Raw genomic sequence first — 13,275 nt, forward strand, 5'->3', positions numbered from 1 at the left:
CTATTGTTGTGAACTGTTTCCCGGAAACTGGCCATACTTGACAAACTCGGAACTGTATTACATTATTTGCACTATTCTTTAGGTCCTTTGCAAAAGGCTGTTCATCAACAACCATCGAAATACTGACAAGCCTCACTCAATCTGGATCTTGACAGAAATAGATCCTTTCTTGGTTTGGACAACGATCAAGTCATGGTCGTAGGAGATATCCTCCACCGTCGTGTCATACAGTTTCGATCTGGGAATGACGCGCAACGCCATCAAGGCTGCCATGATGTAGACTTCGCAATACGCCAAGCTGCCAGCACAGTTAGAATGTAGACTCTTATAAGCCAAGGACGTAACCGAAGACTTACTTCTCGCCAATGCAAGACCGACTACCCTTGCCAAATGCAATCAGGTACTTCTGCAGCTTGTAGTTGGGCTTGCCATCGATCAACCAACGTTCAGGGCTGAACTCGTCGGGATCAGGGAAAAGTTCCTTGTCCCAGTGGTTGATCATGGAGGTCATGCCGATTGGGGTGCCCCTGGGAATGACCCACTCCTTCTTGCCGTCACGGGTCTTGTAAACCAGGTCCTCCTCACGAGCAATTCTAGCCGAGCGGTGGGAAACACCAGGCATCACGCGCAGGGACTCATGGATCACGGCCCACAAGAAAGGCTTCTGCTCGAGCTCGGTCCACTTGAGCTTCGACGGGTCAAGACCCTGCAGTTCCTGCATCAGGCGGGCATAAGTTGCTGGCTGGGCAAGGAGGTAGTAGGTGATGACGGTGAGGGTGGCCTGAGGTCCAGTCAGTTGGTATCATTGAATGTCAGGACATGCAAATGACTTACGGCGGTGGTCTCAGTGCCGGCAAGCAAGAAGTTGAAGCCTTCTCCGGAAAGACGGTACAAGGACTTCTCAGATTCAGGCATCGTCTTAGACTCCATGAGGTCGGCAAAGACTCTGCCGTTCTCAGGGTTGTTCAGAGCTGCCTTGACGTATCCGGGAATGACAACATTCATTTGTCTCATGACGGCCTTGATGTCCTCGCCCATGTAATCAGCCATCATGGGAAGCACCTGGGCCATCTTCCTGCCGAGGGCGTTGTGTCTCATCATGTAAGCGCTCTTGAAGAAGGACTTGACCCAGGTAGCGAAGTTGGGTTCCCATCCCTCCTGCGCGAGGAAGCCCATGGGCTCACCGAAAGCGTATTGCGAGATGATGTCGGCGGTGAAGCAGTTGAAAGCCTCCTTGACATCGAAGGGCTCTTTGCCGGCCGAGCGAAGCATCTTATCGACAGCAAGTTCGGCGAACTCCTGGACCTCACCCTCAAGCTTCAACATTTGCTGGCGAGAAAAGAACTTGGACAACGCGCCCTTGCGCATGCGGTGAACCTCGTGGTCGACGGTGGAGAAGCCGGTCACCGACACGGGACCGGCGCCGCCGGTATTGAGCTGATGCTGCCACTTATCGCGGATGCGACCCGGGCCGGCATAGATCTCATCGGTGAAGTGGGGATCAGAGCAGTGAAGCTCATCGGGGTTGATTCTGACAATGGGGCCTGGGAATCGCCCGTCAGAACTCAAGTGACCTCCATGACTAGTGCGCAACCTTGACTTACCATACTGCTCATGCATCCGTGCAATAACTTTTCCATACCTGCCCTGCCTTATCCAGTCATAGTAAGCCTCATACAGGTAGCTCGCAGCTGCGATCTTGGGCCCCGGAAAGCGGGCCAGAGGGTGGAAAGGAGAGATGTTGTACAGGGCGACCAGGATATAGTAGGCGAACCAAAGGCCAATAAAGTAAACGATGGCAACTGGGCTCAAGACGGCCTTGAGGCCGTCCGTGATCGAGTTCACTGCCATGCTGAGCGTGACCTACTGGGCAGAACAGGCAAGCTGGGAAGGAAGAAAGCAGGGCGATCTTCGCAGCAATACGACTTTGCAGCGCGCTCATGTTTATGTGAGAGCTATATACGCACACATGCTGAAGAACCGAATTCCACTTATCGCTCGGTCCACAGCCATTCGGGTCATTGACAAAAAACGTGTGCTGAGTGGTTGAACCACCGGCCATCACAGCCCCGAGACCCCGTCGCGTCGAGATGATTGAAGCACGACCACGACAGCCCCTGAGAAGAGAATCCTTGGGAACCGTTGACTAGTGTTGCCTAGTGCGCGTTGTCTGCGGGGGCGGTCCACATTATGCAGCGAGTGGCCATTGAAGACAAATTCCCAGTTGAGACCATGGCACCGATGCATGATTGTGGGATGCCAACGTTCTCCCCACGAACTCAGCCTTTAGGGTGTATCAATCATGCAGCCAGAAGGTCGAATTGGAGGGCATGAATGAAGACCTCAGTGAGACCAAATGGCCGGACATGTTTGGTAGGGTAGTGACCTTTGACGCAGCCGTTGAGTGTTTTCAAATTCCAAGATGTCCGGCACGTTACACTAGATAATCAGCGAGTGTTGAATCCGGGACGATCTCACACCGCTGATGATACGGCAAACGCAAGGGCATCTGCCGTATGTAACACACACATAGCGCTAGGACGAATCATTCACAGATCTTCATGTGCTCTTCCGTGATTTGGTTGGCGTGATTTGGTTGGAACGGACCAGGGCCCGGGATGGAGACAACTCCACTGTACACCCACTTCAAGACCCTCTCTTCGCGAGCCTGCTGAACAGACGGGCCTATTTGCGGCCCTCTTCATCAGTGTCAACCCGTCAAAATGGCAGAGTAGGAGTAGGAGCCCCGTTGACCCGGCCGAGTCTCGCTACGGCCCGCGATCTGGAGAGGGCTGAACCGACGCCTCGATCATCAGTTGGTTTTGTTCTGTGCGCTCCGTCCTCCGATGACAAGTGAAGGGTTATGAATACCTGCAATCCATCTTGATTGCGGATAAGTCACGAGACGGCTAACTAAAGGTGTGATTGTGTGCCGACGTTGATCATCCTTCAATAAAGTTTCGCTATTGTTTGGTTACTTGCGTTCGCGTACGAAATGTTGCAAACTGATAAAGGATGTCCTCCGAACTTGGTAAGTCTCTCGTCTATTACCACTTTATGATGGCCGGTTGGGTGTCGTCGCGTCGATGTACAGTTGACAGGGTTTTGAGAGAACAACAGCCAATCGTAGGATGCGCTAACAGCGTTTCACGTCCAGCCAGCAGTTGGGCCCCGGACATGGGAGAGAGAGGAAATATTGGCTGCCGTTGACGTTGACACACCTTGACACCCTTGATACCCTCGTAAACCCTCTTCAGGCCGGCCTGGAGAATGTCAGGGCTCAATCAGCTTGTTACGGAGATGATCGGCAAACCACCCAAATCCCTTCTGCCACTGTCCAATCGGGAAGTGGTCAATTGATGCTCCCCACCACGTTTTCCCAAACTCGGGTTCGGCCTGGTTGGTTGACGACGGCGTAAGCCGGGACCCGGCCACGTCAATTTCCAACGGTCACCGGGGAATTGGGCCATGATGGAGACGCTTGTTGAAGGATTCGAAGAAGCCCACTGCCACCGGGAGAGCCAAGACACTAAATCTCCTCACAATCTACGAAGCATGTGCCATCATTGCCCTACGTTGAAAGTTGAGCCATCTAGAATGAAGTAAAGGGGCCACCATTTGGGCTTTCCTCATGTTAAAACATTTTCATCATGGACTTGATGAACACACGGCCATGACACTGAATGAACGATCAGCTAGAGACAGAGAAACCTATGCAGCCCGCATCGGACCCTGGAGCTATTCACTGTCTCGGCACCCGAATTGTTGTCAAGAACGACACCACTCTTGAAGACTGTCGAACGAATGGAGAATTACCGATTCTACAAGTATTGTATGAAGAAGAGCATGGCCCACCTGCTGTCAAGAAGCCTGTCAAGACCAAGATTTCTTCGGCGAGCAGGCCCCCCTGACTGGAATATCTCGCAGGACATCACATCTCGGGACACGGAGTAGACCGTCTGCAGAATCTCGCGAGTCAAGTTGCTCCGGTCCCTTACATGGAAGCCCCGTAGAAGGGCGAGGCGAGCGAACCCAGGTCAAAGCAGGGGCGCTGGAAATCTCGGCGCTGCCAAACAGATTCTCAGCTGGATCGTACCAAGAATGATTTTCACATCGATTACCCATTGTGGAGCTTCAAGAGACGAGAGCAAAACCTGAGAACCGACAAGCACAAATGGCTGGTTCTACTAGGGTCAAGTTTCATTCGGTATATGTCCTCTTAGCCATGTCCGTTGAACCGCAAGACTGGACCCGTTCCTGATCTCGAACCACCATACATCAAAACCATCCTCTTTGTGCACGTCGAACTCGTACACGAAATCGAAGCGGCAGGTCGCCATGGCTACGCCCGGAGAAGTGGCAACGCCGTCGTTGCAATATATCCCGATGACAACGAGTGCCCGAGACTCACTTATCGCCATTTGTGTCTTGTGGTCTGTCACTGCCGCCGTGGTTGTCGCTCGATTATGGGGACGGTTCCGTGGTATCGGTATCGGCGGAGACGACATACTCGCCGCCATTGCTTGTGTTTGTCACTCCAAGACTGAGAAAAACGGCATTCACGTTGTCTGTACTGACTTGAGATACTAGCTATTATCAGGTAGCACGATTGGCCTGAATGTGGCCGTGTTTACAACCGGAGTTGGTTACGATTTCGATCCAAACTCTGAGGTGTACCCCAAACGTAAGCAAATTCATCCCTCTGGAAACCAAATGAATCAAGGTTGACGGCATCGATAGTGGTCAATAACTTGCAGCACATTCTGAAAGTCACTTTTTCTTTTACGTTGGTCTATCTCTGGGCTCTTGCCTGCCTCAAGCTCAGCCAGCTCTGGTTCTACCACAGGGCCTTTGCTTTGCAACTCAGCAAGTGGATCTATGTCGTCGCAGGCATCGTCGTTGTTTGGGCTTTGGTCTTTACATTCCTGTTCACATTCTTGTGCGATCCGATTTCGCAACAGTGGACGGTCATGCGGATCGGTCATTGCATGGACCAAATCCTGGTTTTGAAATGCATCATCATGACGAACGTCGTAACCGATCTCTTCATCGTCATTCTTCCAATTTGGACTGTTTGGCAACTGCAAATGCGGAAGACCGAGAAGTTTGCTGTAATTGCTTGCTTTGCTCTAGGCTTGGCGTACGTCTTCCCACATCGCTCTCTCAATCGCCGCCTTCTAACCCAGCTTGCAGGTGCTGCGTCATTGGTATCGCACGATTCGTCCTGATTTTCGTCATCGATTTGGTTGGAAACCTCACTGGAACTTCTCTCACCACATTTATGCTTTGCACCGTGGAGCTCACGCTCGCGGGCCTCTGCATTAACATTCCCATGCTTCGACCGTTCTACTTGCGCTGGAGAGCAAAGTACAAGTCATCTATGGAGAACTCCAACGAACAGAGTGGTTACAAGATTAGTTCGAGCAACCAGCTCAAGGTTCAACCAAAGCCTGGTCAATACACTGCTTGGATCGAGCTGGTAAGTCGTTTCAACCCACTTCGTCATTTTCAACTGCACTCTTTCTCCAACTTCAATGATTTAATGTGCCAAGTCACTGCAAAACCACTGGAATATTCCCCGTCATAACCCTAATTACAAAGCTGTACTAAGTAAAATTTGACAGAACGATAGGGACGGCCACGAGACCGGCAGCAACGACGATGGCGGTTCCGAGAGGAAATTGACACGAGAACCCCCGAGCGATACGATACGAGTCCAAACAAACTGGAAGATCACAAGGGAATAAGCCAGACATCAACGTGTCAAGATGAACAAAGAAGAGGCAGCCAAGGAGTAATTCTATTGAAAGAAACTCAACCTACATTGGGAGCAGTATGTATGATTAGACGTACATTTACATGTATAGAAGCAAGACGAATGATCGCATTGCCTCGAGGAATGATACCAAGGTAATATGGATATAGAATTCAGTCACTTCCTTAGCGCATTGGAGCTTCAAAGTTTGATTTCAATTCGTGGTGCCAACACACTGCTCCCGCATGGCCCGATTATAATGGCATCTTGGCAAGGTTTCGTCTCCGGAAGACGCTCTTTCCAGACCTTCCGACTACCAACCTTTTCTAACCATCAGGCCGGAATCTCGAGTTTCATCCTGCGCAATCATTCTCTTCTATGATTAGTATATTTGATAATGAGTTGCAACGGTTTGCAATTCATTGCGTTAGATATAGAAAAGGTTTTAGTTGCCATATGAAAATCAAGTACATGTTGAGCCAGAGACTAAGTGAACGTCGGAAGAAATGCAGTTAAAACTGAGTTACGAGTATTCGGGTCAACCTGATCCAAACTCTGGTGGAAGATCTTGCGAGTTATTGAAAACTTAGGACATCTTTGCCTACACTGGAGTTCTTGCCACATCGGATGGTACGCGCTCGTTGCCTGATGTATGACCCTGATGTTGGTCTACTTCAACTCTCTTCTTTCTTTCCTCTCGACTCTCGCTGGATACGTCAAAGTATGCTGTAGGATCTGTTAGTTATGTGCAAGATGAAACTTATCCTAAGGCTTGTCTCACGTTTCTCTCCGAAAACCGTTGATCGTATACCTCTTCGAGGTGCATCGTATGTCCCGGGTATAACCCGATGGATTGTGCATCTATATGTTCCTTAGCTAAAAGTGCTGCCTGATACGATTGCGTGAGCGATCTTTGCTTTTAGACAAACCTATTATCCCACATGGCAACAGAGCCCACCTCCCATTTCCATCGAACAGCATGATCGTCGGCTGAGTGAATGTGATAATTGAAGAAGTCAAGCAACTTGTCAGACTCATACTTCTTCAGCTCGGCGAATGCAGTCACAAAACCAGGGTTGATGTTGAGAGCTTTGAGCCCAGAGACCGGATGGGTTCTGACAGCAGGATGGTGCGAATCGATTGGAGGCCGGCTTGGACCGACACCCCAAAGGTCCAAAATGGTATCATACTGCAACCTTGAAGTATGAACTGCGTGAAGGCCGTCGACGAACTTCTTCATGGCATCGCTGAGAGCATCGTAGAGACCATACTGGGACACCCAAGCAGTGTCACCCCCCACTTCTGGGTGCTCCTCCATGCGAAGAAGAGAGTAGGAGGGAGGGTTCACCTCAAATGAAGTGTCCGCATGGAAGTCGCCAGATGGCCAGGGCGTGTACTTCAGGATTTCTCGATGGTCCTCACGGCTTCCTTTAATGACGACATGCTTGACATCCTTCTGAGCTGGATGACGATCCAAGGTTCCGTAGTGCTCGAAGAGCTTGACTTGTCCCTCAGTCGTCAGGTCCTGGTCTCGGAAAAAGACAACGCCACGCTCCGTCACCAGAAGCGCGAGCTCATCCAGTTGTTGCGGTGTGAGCTGTGAAAGCTGGACGTTCTCCAGTACTGTGCCGATAGATTCCGTCAGGTCCGCACGCCTCGCGATGGAGAATAGAGCCTTCTTTTCCGGGTCTGCGAAGGAAGCCCTGTCCTTGTCCGGGAATATTTGCTCTCTGATAGGTTCGGGAGGGACATGATCCTTGATCTTGGGATGGAAATGGGGGTGAAATACGACAGGAAACCCAGAATCAGGCGAGATGTGCTTTCTTGATTCAAGATTTGCCATGACTGAAAGTAGTTGATGTCGCCCAGCGTACGTGGCTAATGGCATCACGTAGACTGTAGAGCAACTAAAAGGAGACCCCTCTTTCTTATCTTCGAGAAGTAGATGATCACATCATCGCAAGACTGCTCTCCAATACCTACCGGATCAAGCTATCTTGTGCCGCGGCATGGCGCGATTTGGATTGCATATGAGGCATGGACGGATCAACGCATGATTCGTAGAACTAGAAGAGGATCTCGAACTTGACTTGAGCGTAAGCCTACTTAAAGACTGTGCCATCCCACCTCGAATCATTCAGGTCAACTTAATTCGATCTTATTTATGTGTTTTCTTACCCATGAAAAACCGATACCAGACCACGGAAACATGGCAGCCCGTCCTGGCTCAACTCACCAAAGGTGTGGGCGTAAACAACATCGGCCCCCGGCCTCCAATCTTTGTGGGAGTCTCAAACAACCTGAGCCAAACGCATTCTCGCCACTTTTAAAGACGAAAGGATGAGAGCTGGCCGGAGAGGACATAATTTTGTAAACAATCCGTCGGATTATGACCGACCACCGGCTGAAATTGACGGGCAGAATCCGCATCAAGTCGGCATCCCTCAAGCAACAGCGGACTACCATTGGCCTTTGATACATTCGTAATTCCGAGGACTGATTGCATCAGAGGGTTAGGTAAGCGAAGCTGCATGTTGTGGATGCGAATCGTGTGTAAAGAGAGGTGTTGGTCGATGGCGTGCGCGCTTCATCCGATGGCATCAACGGAAGTGGGCCGCAGGTCCGGTCCAATTCTGGAGCACGCCGAGCGGGCTTTTACCCCGAACCCGTCGAGATGGCTACCCGACTTGTGGTTTTCAGCCTACTTCCCCACGGGAATACTGCAATCATGGCTTCATCCCATCCTAGTAGAGCAGAAATCGGGTCTGACAGCCGCACGGGAAGTGGAACGCGGAAGCGGAGCGCGGAACCGTAAGGCAAGGTCTGGGCCGGGGAAACGGCACGGCAGAAGCAGAAGATGCAAACTTTTTTCACATGGAAAGTTGGTTTAAGAGCGTTGGATCCTAGGCGTGGATGCTGCTATGAAATCGTCAATGTTCTGCCAAGTATTGATCTTGGCGATTCGCAACTTGTAGCCGCAGAATACCACCCTTTTTGTTGCAACGGCTACCATGGACGAAAAGCATATCAAAACTGTGGCTGGAAGTCCTGAAAGCCATAGCGATGGAGACAATTCTGAGATCGACTGGTCAGCAGAAGAGGAGCAGCGTCTGGTTCGAAAGTAAGCTTACGGCCAATGCAATATGACTTCCCTTCGGAGACTAACCGGATCTTTCTACAGAGTCGACGTCCTCATCATGCCACTTTTGATTCTTGCCTTTTTTGCGCTACAACTCGACCGCGGAAACATGTACGACACCCAAAGACGAAACGAAACGAAACAAAACGAACGAGTAGTCTGACAGACACGCAGGGGCAATGCTTTGACGGATTACTTTCTCAGAGATGTAGGCATCTCTCAGAACCAGTTCAACGTCGGTCAGCAGCTGCTGTCGGCAGGAATCGTGATTCTTGAGGTTAGTTGTGCAATAGGCCCAGCAGGTTCCCGCAACCACCTAACAGTCCTCTGTAGATTCCCAGCAACCTTATCTTGTACCGAGTTGGACCGACTCTCTGGATCGGAGGCCAGATTATTGCATGGTCAGTAACCAAACGTCCGATATCGTCAACTAAAAGTTACTAACTCAGTCGACAGGGGTTTAGTCGCAACCTTTCAAGCGTTCCAGAAGGGTCTCGGCCCGTTCATGGTCACTCGCCTCCTTTTGGGGTTGTGCGAGGCTGGCTTCATCCCAGCAGCGCTGTATACAATGACGCGGTGGTACAAGAAAGAAGAAACCAGCAAGAGATTCTCATGGTTCTTCATTGGAAATATGCTCGCAGCAGCTTGCTCAGGCCTCATCGCCTATGGCATGTAAGTTGGTGACTCCGAGAATTGGGGTACTGGCAATCCGCTGACCTGGGTGACAGTCTGCACATGAGAGGCGTCGCCAACCTTGCAGGATGGCAGTGGCTATTCCTGGTATGTTGCTGAAACTTTATAGCCACACCGTAGCCAATGCTAACCTCGAATAGCTTGAAGGTATCTTCACTGTACTAGTCGGCATTTTCTTCTTGGTCTTCTTCCCCAACCAAGTCAGCGATCCGGTGTCGATGATGGGTCTGCGGTATTTTACGGAACGTGAGGCCGAGATTCTCTACAAGAGGGTAATGATCGATGATCCTTCAAAGGCTCATCCGAGGAAGTCAGTCAGCTGGCCAGAGTTGAGAGGAGCAGTGCGTACCATGATCTCGTTCACTTGAGAACCGCTCGCTGACAGGAGGCAGTTGACAAACTGGAAGCTCATTCCTCATGTCATCTTCACCATTGCCGCCCTCTCTCCGTCTTCCACTCTGAGCTCGTATGCGCCGTCTTTGGTTGCTTCGATGGGGTACGACAGACTGCAGGCGAACGCAATGGTTTCGATCGGGGCCTGGATTCTCATACCCGTCAACTTGTTCTGGGGATGGATCGCGTGAGTTCTCAACCGCTTTGCCAAGCTCAAGTCGATCAAAACCAAACGAAACTGACTGATGTTGACAGCGACAAGACAAGAGTGCGCGGGCCATGGGTGTTCCTGGGATTGCTGATCTTTTGGGGCTTCAACGTGAGTCGAACGCGTCATGTGTTCCTGGCTTGGCAGAAGGCGGCTAACAATGCGTAGCTTGGCAACTTGTTGTTGATTGACTCTGACCGTACGAGGAGATTCACAATGTTGACTCTCTCCGTCGCATTTTCTTTCCCTTGGCGTAAGTTCATCTCCTTGAGATCAACACATGATGATCATGCAGCTGACGTAGCTGAATTAGACCCCGTCAACGGAGCTTGGGTGTCAATGAACGCCAAGTCCGCCGGTGAGAGGTCCATCACGATGGCGATTCTCATCATGGCTGCCAACTGCTCTGGTATCGTTGGCAAGCAGCTGTTCCGCGAGGGCGATGGACCAAAGTATCGTCAGGGCTGGACGGTGATCACGGGGCTTGTGACTGCTGCGGTTGTCTGCGGCATCTGGGCCAACGTGCAGTACTACATCCTGAACAAGCGCAGGCTGAGTCGGACTGGGCTTGCTTATCAGTATTGAGACGAACAACGGCGCTCGGTGGAGCCGGCAAGAGTCATACGCAAGTCGGCGATGCTCAGCTGAAAGGACGGTCTTACGAATATTGGAATTCATAGTACACGCAGTGGCACTGCCGCGAGGGCTCTACACATAGAATCTGTGCAAATAAGACCTGCAACGGCCAATCCGTCTATTCTGGATTTTCTAATTTGGTGATTTCGGGGGTTTTCAGCTCTACGTGGTGGACGTAGACGTGCTACCGGGGCAGACCATGCAAGCATCGCATACTCCCCGATGACAGCTGAATCATGTACTCTGGTCCTACGGGCGCAAGAAAGGAGGATCTACGCCATGCAGCTGCCATGACTTGTTTCCAAGCCACGAGGGAGAGAGACCTACGCTTGAGCCACATACTTCATTCGAGACTGATGTGGTTTCTAAGCAATGGAGCCAACAGGAGTTGCTGTTCTCTCATCGTGTCATTCTATTGTCGTGCCTATTAAGTTTTCTCTGCTTGTCATGGGCTCTGGCCTCCAAATTGCGCCCTGCGTCTGGCTTCGAATCTCATCGTCCATGGCTCGCAAGACCTCCCTGTAGTGGTTGGCGACTGGCTCAGTGAAGTCGGCGAGGTCCGGCACCGTCCACTGGTCATAACATGCTCCGTGCGTGTTCGCTGCGAAGTAAGCCCCGTGATGTCGGATGAACAGGAAGCAGAGATAGCAAAAGTACTTTGAGGCGCCGAGGCATCTTGGCTTATGCCAAGCACGACCACCGGGCTGCGGCTGATGGAGCTCGAGGTCGTGATGAACACTGAGGATGACTTCTGCGTGCACGTGAGTCGATTTCGCCCATGGTTGGAAGGCGACGGTGGTGAGAGGCACCGCCTCGTATGGAGGCAGGAAGAGAAGTTCCACAGCGTCGAAAAGCTTGGCGCGGGATTGGGACAAACTTGTCAGGTCTAAACAAATGCGGTAATAAGCTGCGACTTTCTCGAGTTGGCGCAAAGTTTTGAGGCAGGCCTGGATTTGAGTTGTTGGCTTGTTGAACCCCTGCAGGCGTTCAAGATAGTTCGCAACAAGGGGCGAGGTGCATGCTTCGTAGCTACACCGAACAATTTCGACTAGCTTGCCGTGATCATCATCTGCGGTCTCGAAAGCCTCGAGCAGTTGCCCAAGAGCCAAGAGTTCTTTCTCGAGCTGCGCCCGCGTATCGGCCTCCTTTTTGGTATAGACGAATTGAATCCGGTGAACCAGATTGGCAAAGTCGGCATGCAGGGGTTTCTTGTGAGTGCGTGATAGGTAGGTCGGCTTCTTCCACTTGCAAGAACGCAGTCGGTTGAGCAGACGAGCTTGGTGATGACGGGTGACTAGGTCCAAGAGACTATGTAATGTCTTGGCGGTCGGCACGGCAGATAGTGTGTGGAAAACGGAGCGGAGAAAGGCCTGTGAATCGGGCTGGATCGCGTCGACGGAGGCGATGGTGACCTTCAGTCCCTTTCCTTCCGGACCCCGACTTTCCTGAATAGTGGTAGCAGCGACAGACTGCGCCCCTTCGCCGACGGCCACCAGGCAGGCGATGTCATCTGCCAGGCGCTGTTCAGTGGCCAGCGAGAGCTGACGGGGATGAGGTTGCTGAGTATCGGAGGTTCGGCCACCCGCGTCCGCCTCCGTGGCCTCCGTGGGGTTTGAATCTCCATGTTGCGCGACCGCTGCTGCAGAATCAGAATGTGGAGGCAGGGGGAAAGTTTGTGCGTCAACTGGCACGGAATTGGTGAGTTTCTCCAGATGGACGATGTGTTGTCGGAATTCAGCTTCCGGCAGGTCTCTCCAGATGGAGTTTGTGGGTGACGCAGTGTTTGTAGCGCGTGCGCGAGGCTCGAGAGGTGAAGTTGACGAGAGCGGCAGCGGCGGCGGTAGCGCATCCGCCAGCTCGGACACTGAAAAAGACATGGATGAAAGTCGTTTGCGCGTGTTTGTTGTGGAGGAATGGGTGAACAAGACGGAGTTTGCTGGTGGAATCACGGCCAAGGCGAAAGTCCGCCAAGGCCCAAGTCCAAGTGGGAGTGGAGGAGAAAGAAGATGGGAATTGGAATTATTCTGATAGAGGTCCACTCGGCAGTATGAGCAGTACGAACACAGGTGACCAATGATGAGTGGAGGGCTCAAAGCGCTGCAGTTCTGGAATTTAGTGCGCCAAGAGATGAACTTTACCGCGGCGGGCAAGCTGTCGCGGCGGGAATGACTAAGGTAGGCGACATTTACCCCTGGGTGCCCTTACCCATGAATTAAGAAAAAAAAAACATTTCAGCCTCCTACTTCTATTCAGTCTCTCACTCTTTCCCCCGAATCATTGTCAATATCGACATGTTGGACGCTGTATCTGTAAGTTTACATAACGAGATCGGAGAAAACATATGTGAAGGATTTCTGTGGGCAGCCCGCTGCAGTGCCGGTTCCAAGGTGCCGGTACGCCCGCTCCAAGCCACGAGCAAAACGGCGGCGCCAATCTCGAATAAGCAAGTCG

The 13,275-nt window shown here is 51.6% G+C and overlaps 5 protein-coding genes across 5 annotated transcripts; 2 read left to right on the plus strand and 3 right to left on the minus strand.

The window, feature by feature from the left end:
- Positions 1–132: 132 nt before the first annotated feature.
- CkaCkLH20_04661 (benzoate 4-monooxygenase cytochrome P450) lies at positions 133–1,851 on the minus strand (the record flags this gene model as incomplete). The annotated part of the gene is made up of 4 exons (XM_038887380.1): positions 133–298; positions 357–781; positions 835–1,544; positions 1,605–1,851. The coding sequence occupies 4 exons, from the start codon at positions 1,849–1,851 to the stop codon at positions 133–135; spliced, it is 1,548 nt and encodes a 515-aa protein (XP_038747546.1).
- Positions 1,852–4,338: 2,487 nt separating this feature from the next.
- On the plus strand, positions 4,339–5,747 carry CkaCkLH20_04662 (uncharacterized protein; the record flags this gene model as incomplete). Its single annotated transcript, XM_038887381.1, has 5 exons — positions 4,339–4,527; positions 4,591–4,684; positions 4,741–5,140; positions 5,194–5,479; positions 5,625–5,747. 5 exons carry the CDS (start codon positions 4,339–4,341, stop codon positions 5,745–5,747), a joined length of 1,092 nt encoding a protein of 363 aa, XP_038747547.1.
- A 927-nt stretch (positions 5,748–6,674) lies between these two features.
- CkaCkLH20_04663 (TfdA family Taurine catabolism dioxygenase TauD) lies at positions 6,675–7,598 on the minus strand (the record flags this gene model as incomplete). The annotated part of the gene is made up of 1 exon (XM_038887382.1): positions 6,675–7,598. One exon carries the CDS (start codon positions 7,596–7,598, stop codon positions 6,675–6,677), a length of 924 nt encoding a protein of 307 aa, XP_038747548.1.
- A 1,168-nt stretch (positions 7,599–8,766) lies between these two features.
- CkaCkLH20_04664 (alternative sulfate transporter) lies at positions 8,767–10,773 on the plus strand (the record flags this gene model as incomplete). The annotated part of the gene is made up of 11 exons (XM_038887383.1): positions 8,767–8,876; positions 8,937–9,005; positions 9,069–9,171; positions 9,228–9,295; positions 9,351–9,566; positions 9,623–9,674; positions 9,728–9,928; positions 9,980–10,167; positions 10,236–10,299; positions 10,357–10,441; positions 10,502–10,773. The coding sequence occupies 11 exons, from the start codon at positions 8,767–8,769 to the stop codon at positions 10,771–10,773; spliced, it is 1,428 nt and encodes a 475-aa protein (XP_038747549.1).
- A 458-nt stretch (positions 10,774–11,231) lies between these two features.
- On the minus strand, positions 11,232–12,701 carry CkaCkLH20_04665 (uncharacterized protein; the record flags this gene model as incomplete). The annotated part of the gene is made up of 1 exon (XM_038887384.1): positions 11,232–12,701. The coding sequence occupies one exon, from the start codon at positions 12,699–12,701 to the stop codon at positions 11,232–11,234; it is 1,470 nt and encodes a 489-aa protein (XP_038747550.1).
- Between the last annotated feature and the right edge of the window lie 574 nt (positions 12,702–13,275).

This window comes from Colletotrichum karsti (assembly GCF_011947395.1).
Source record: "Colletotrichum karsti strain CkLH20 chromosome Unknown Scaffold12, whole genome shotgun sequence".
Lineage (NCBI taxonomy): Eukaryota > Fungi > Ascomycota > Sordariomycetes > Glomerellales > Glomerellaceae > Colletotrichum > Colletotrichum karsti.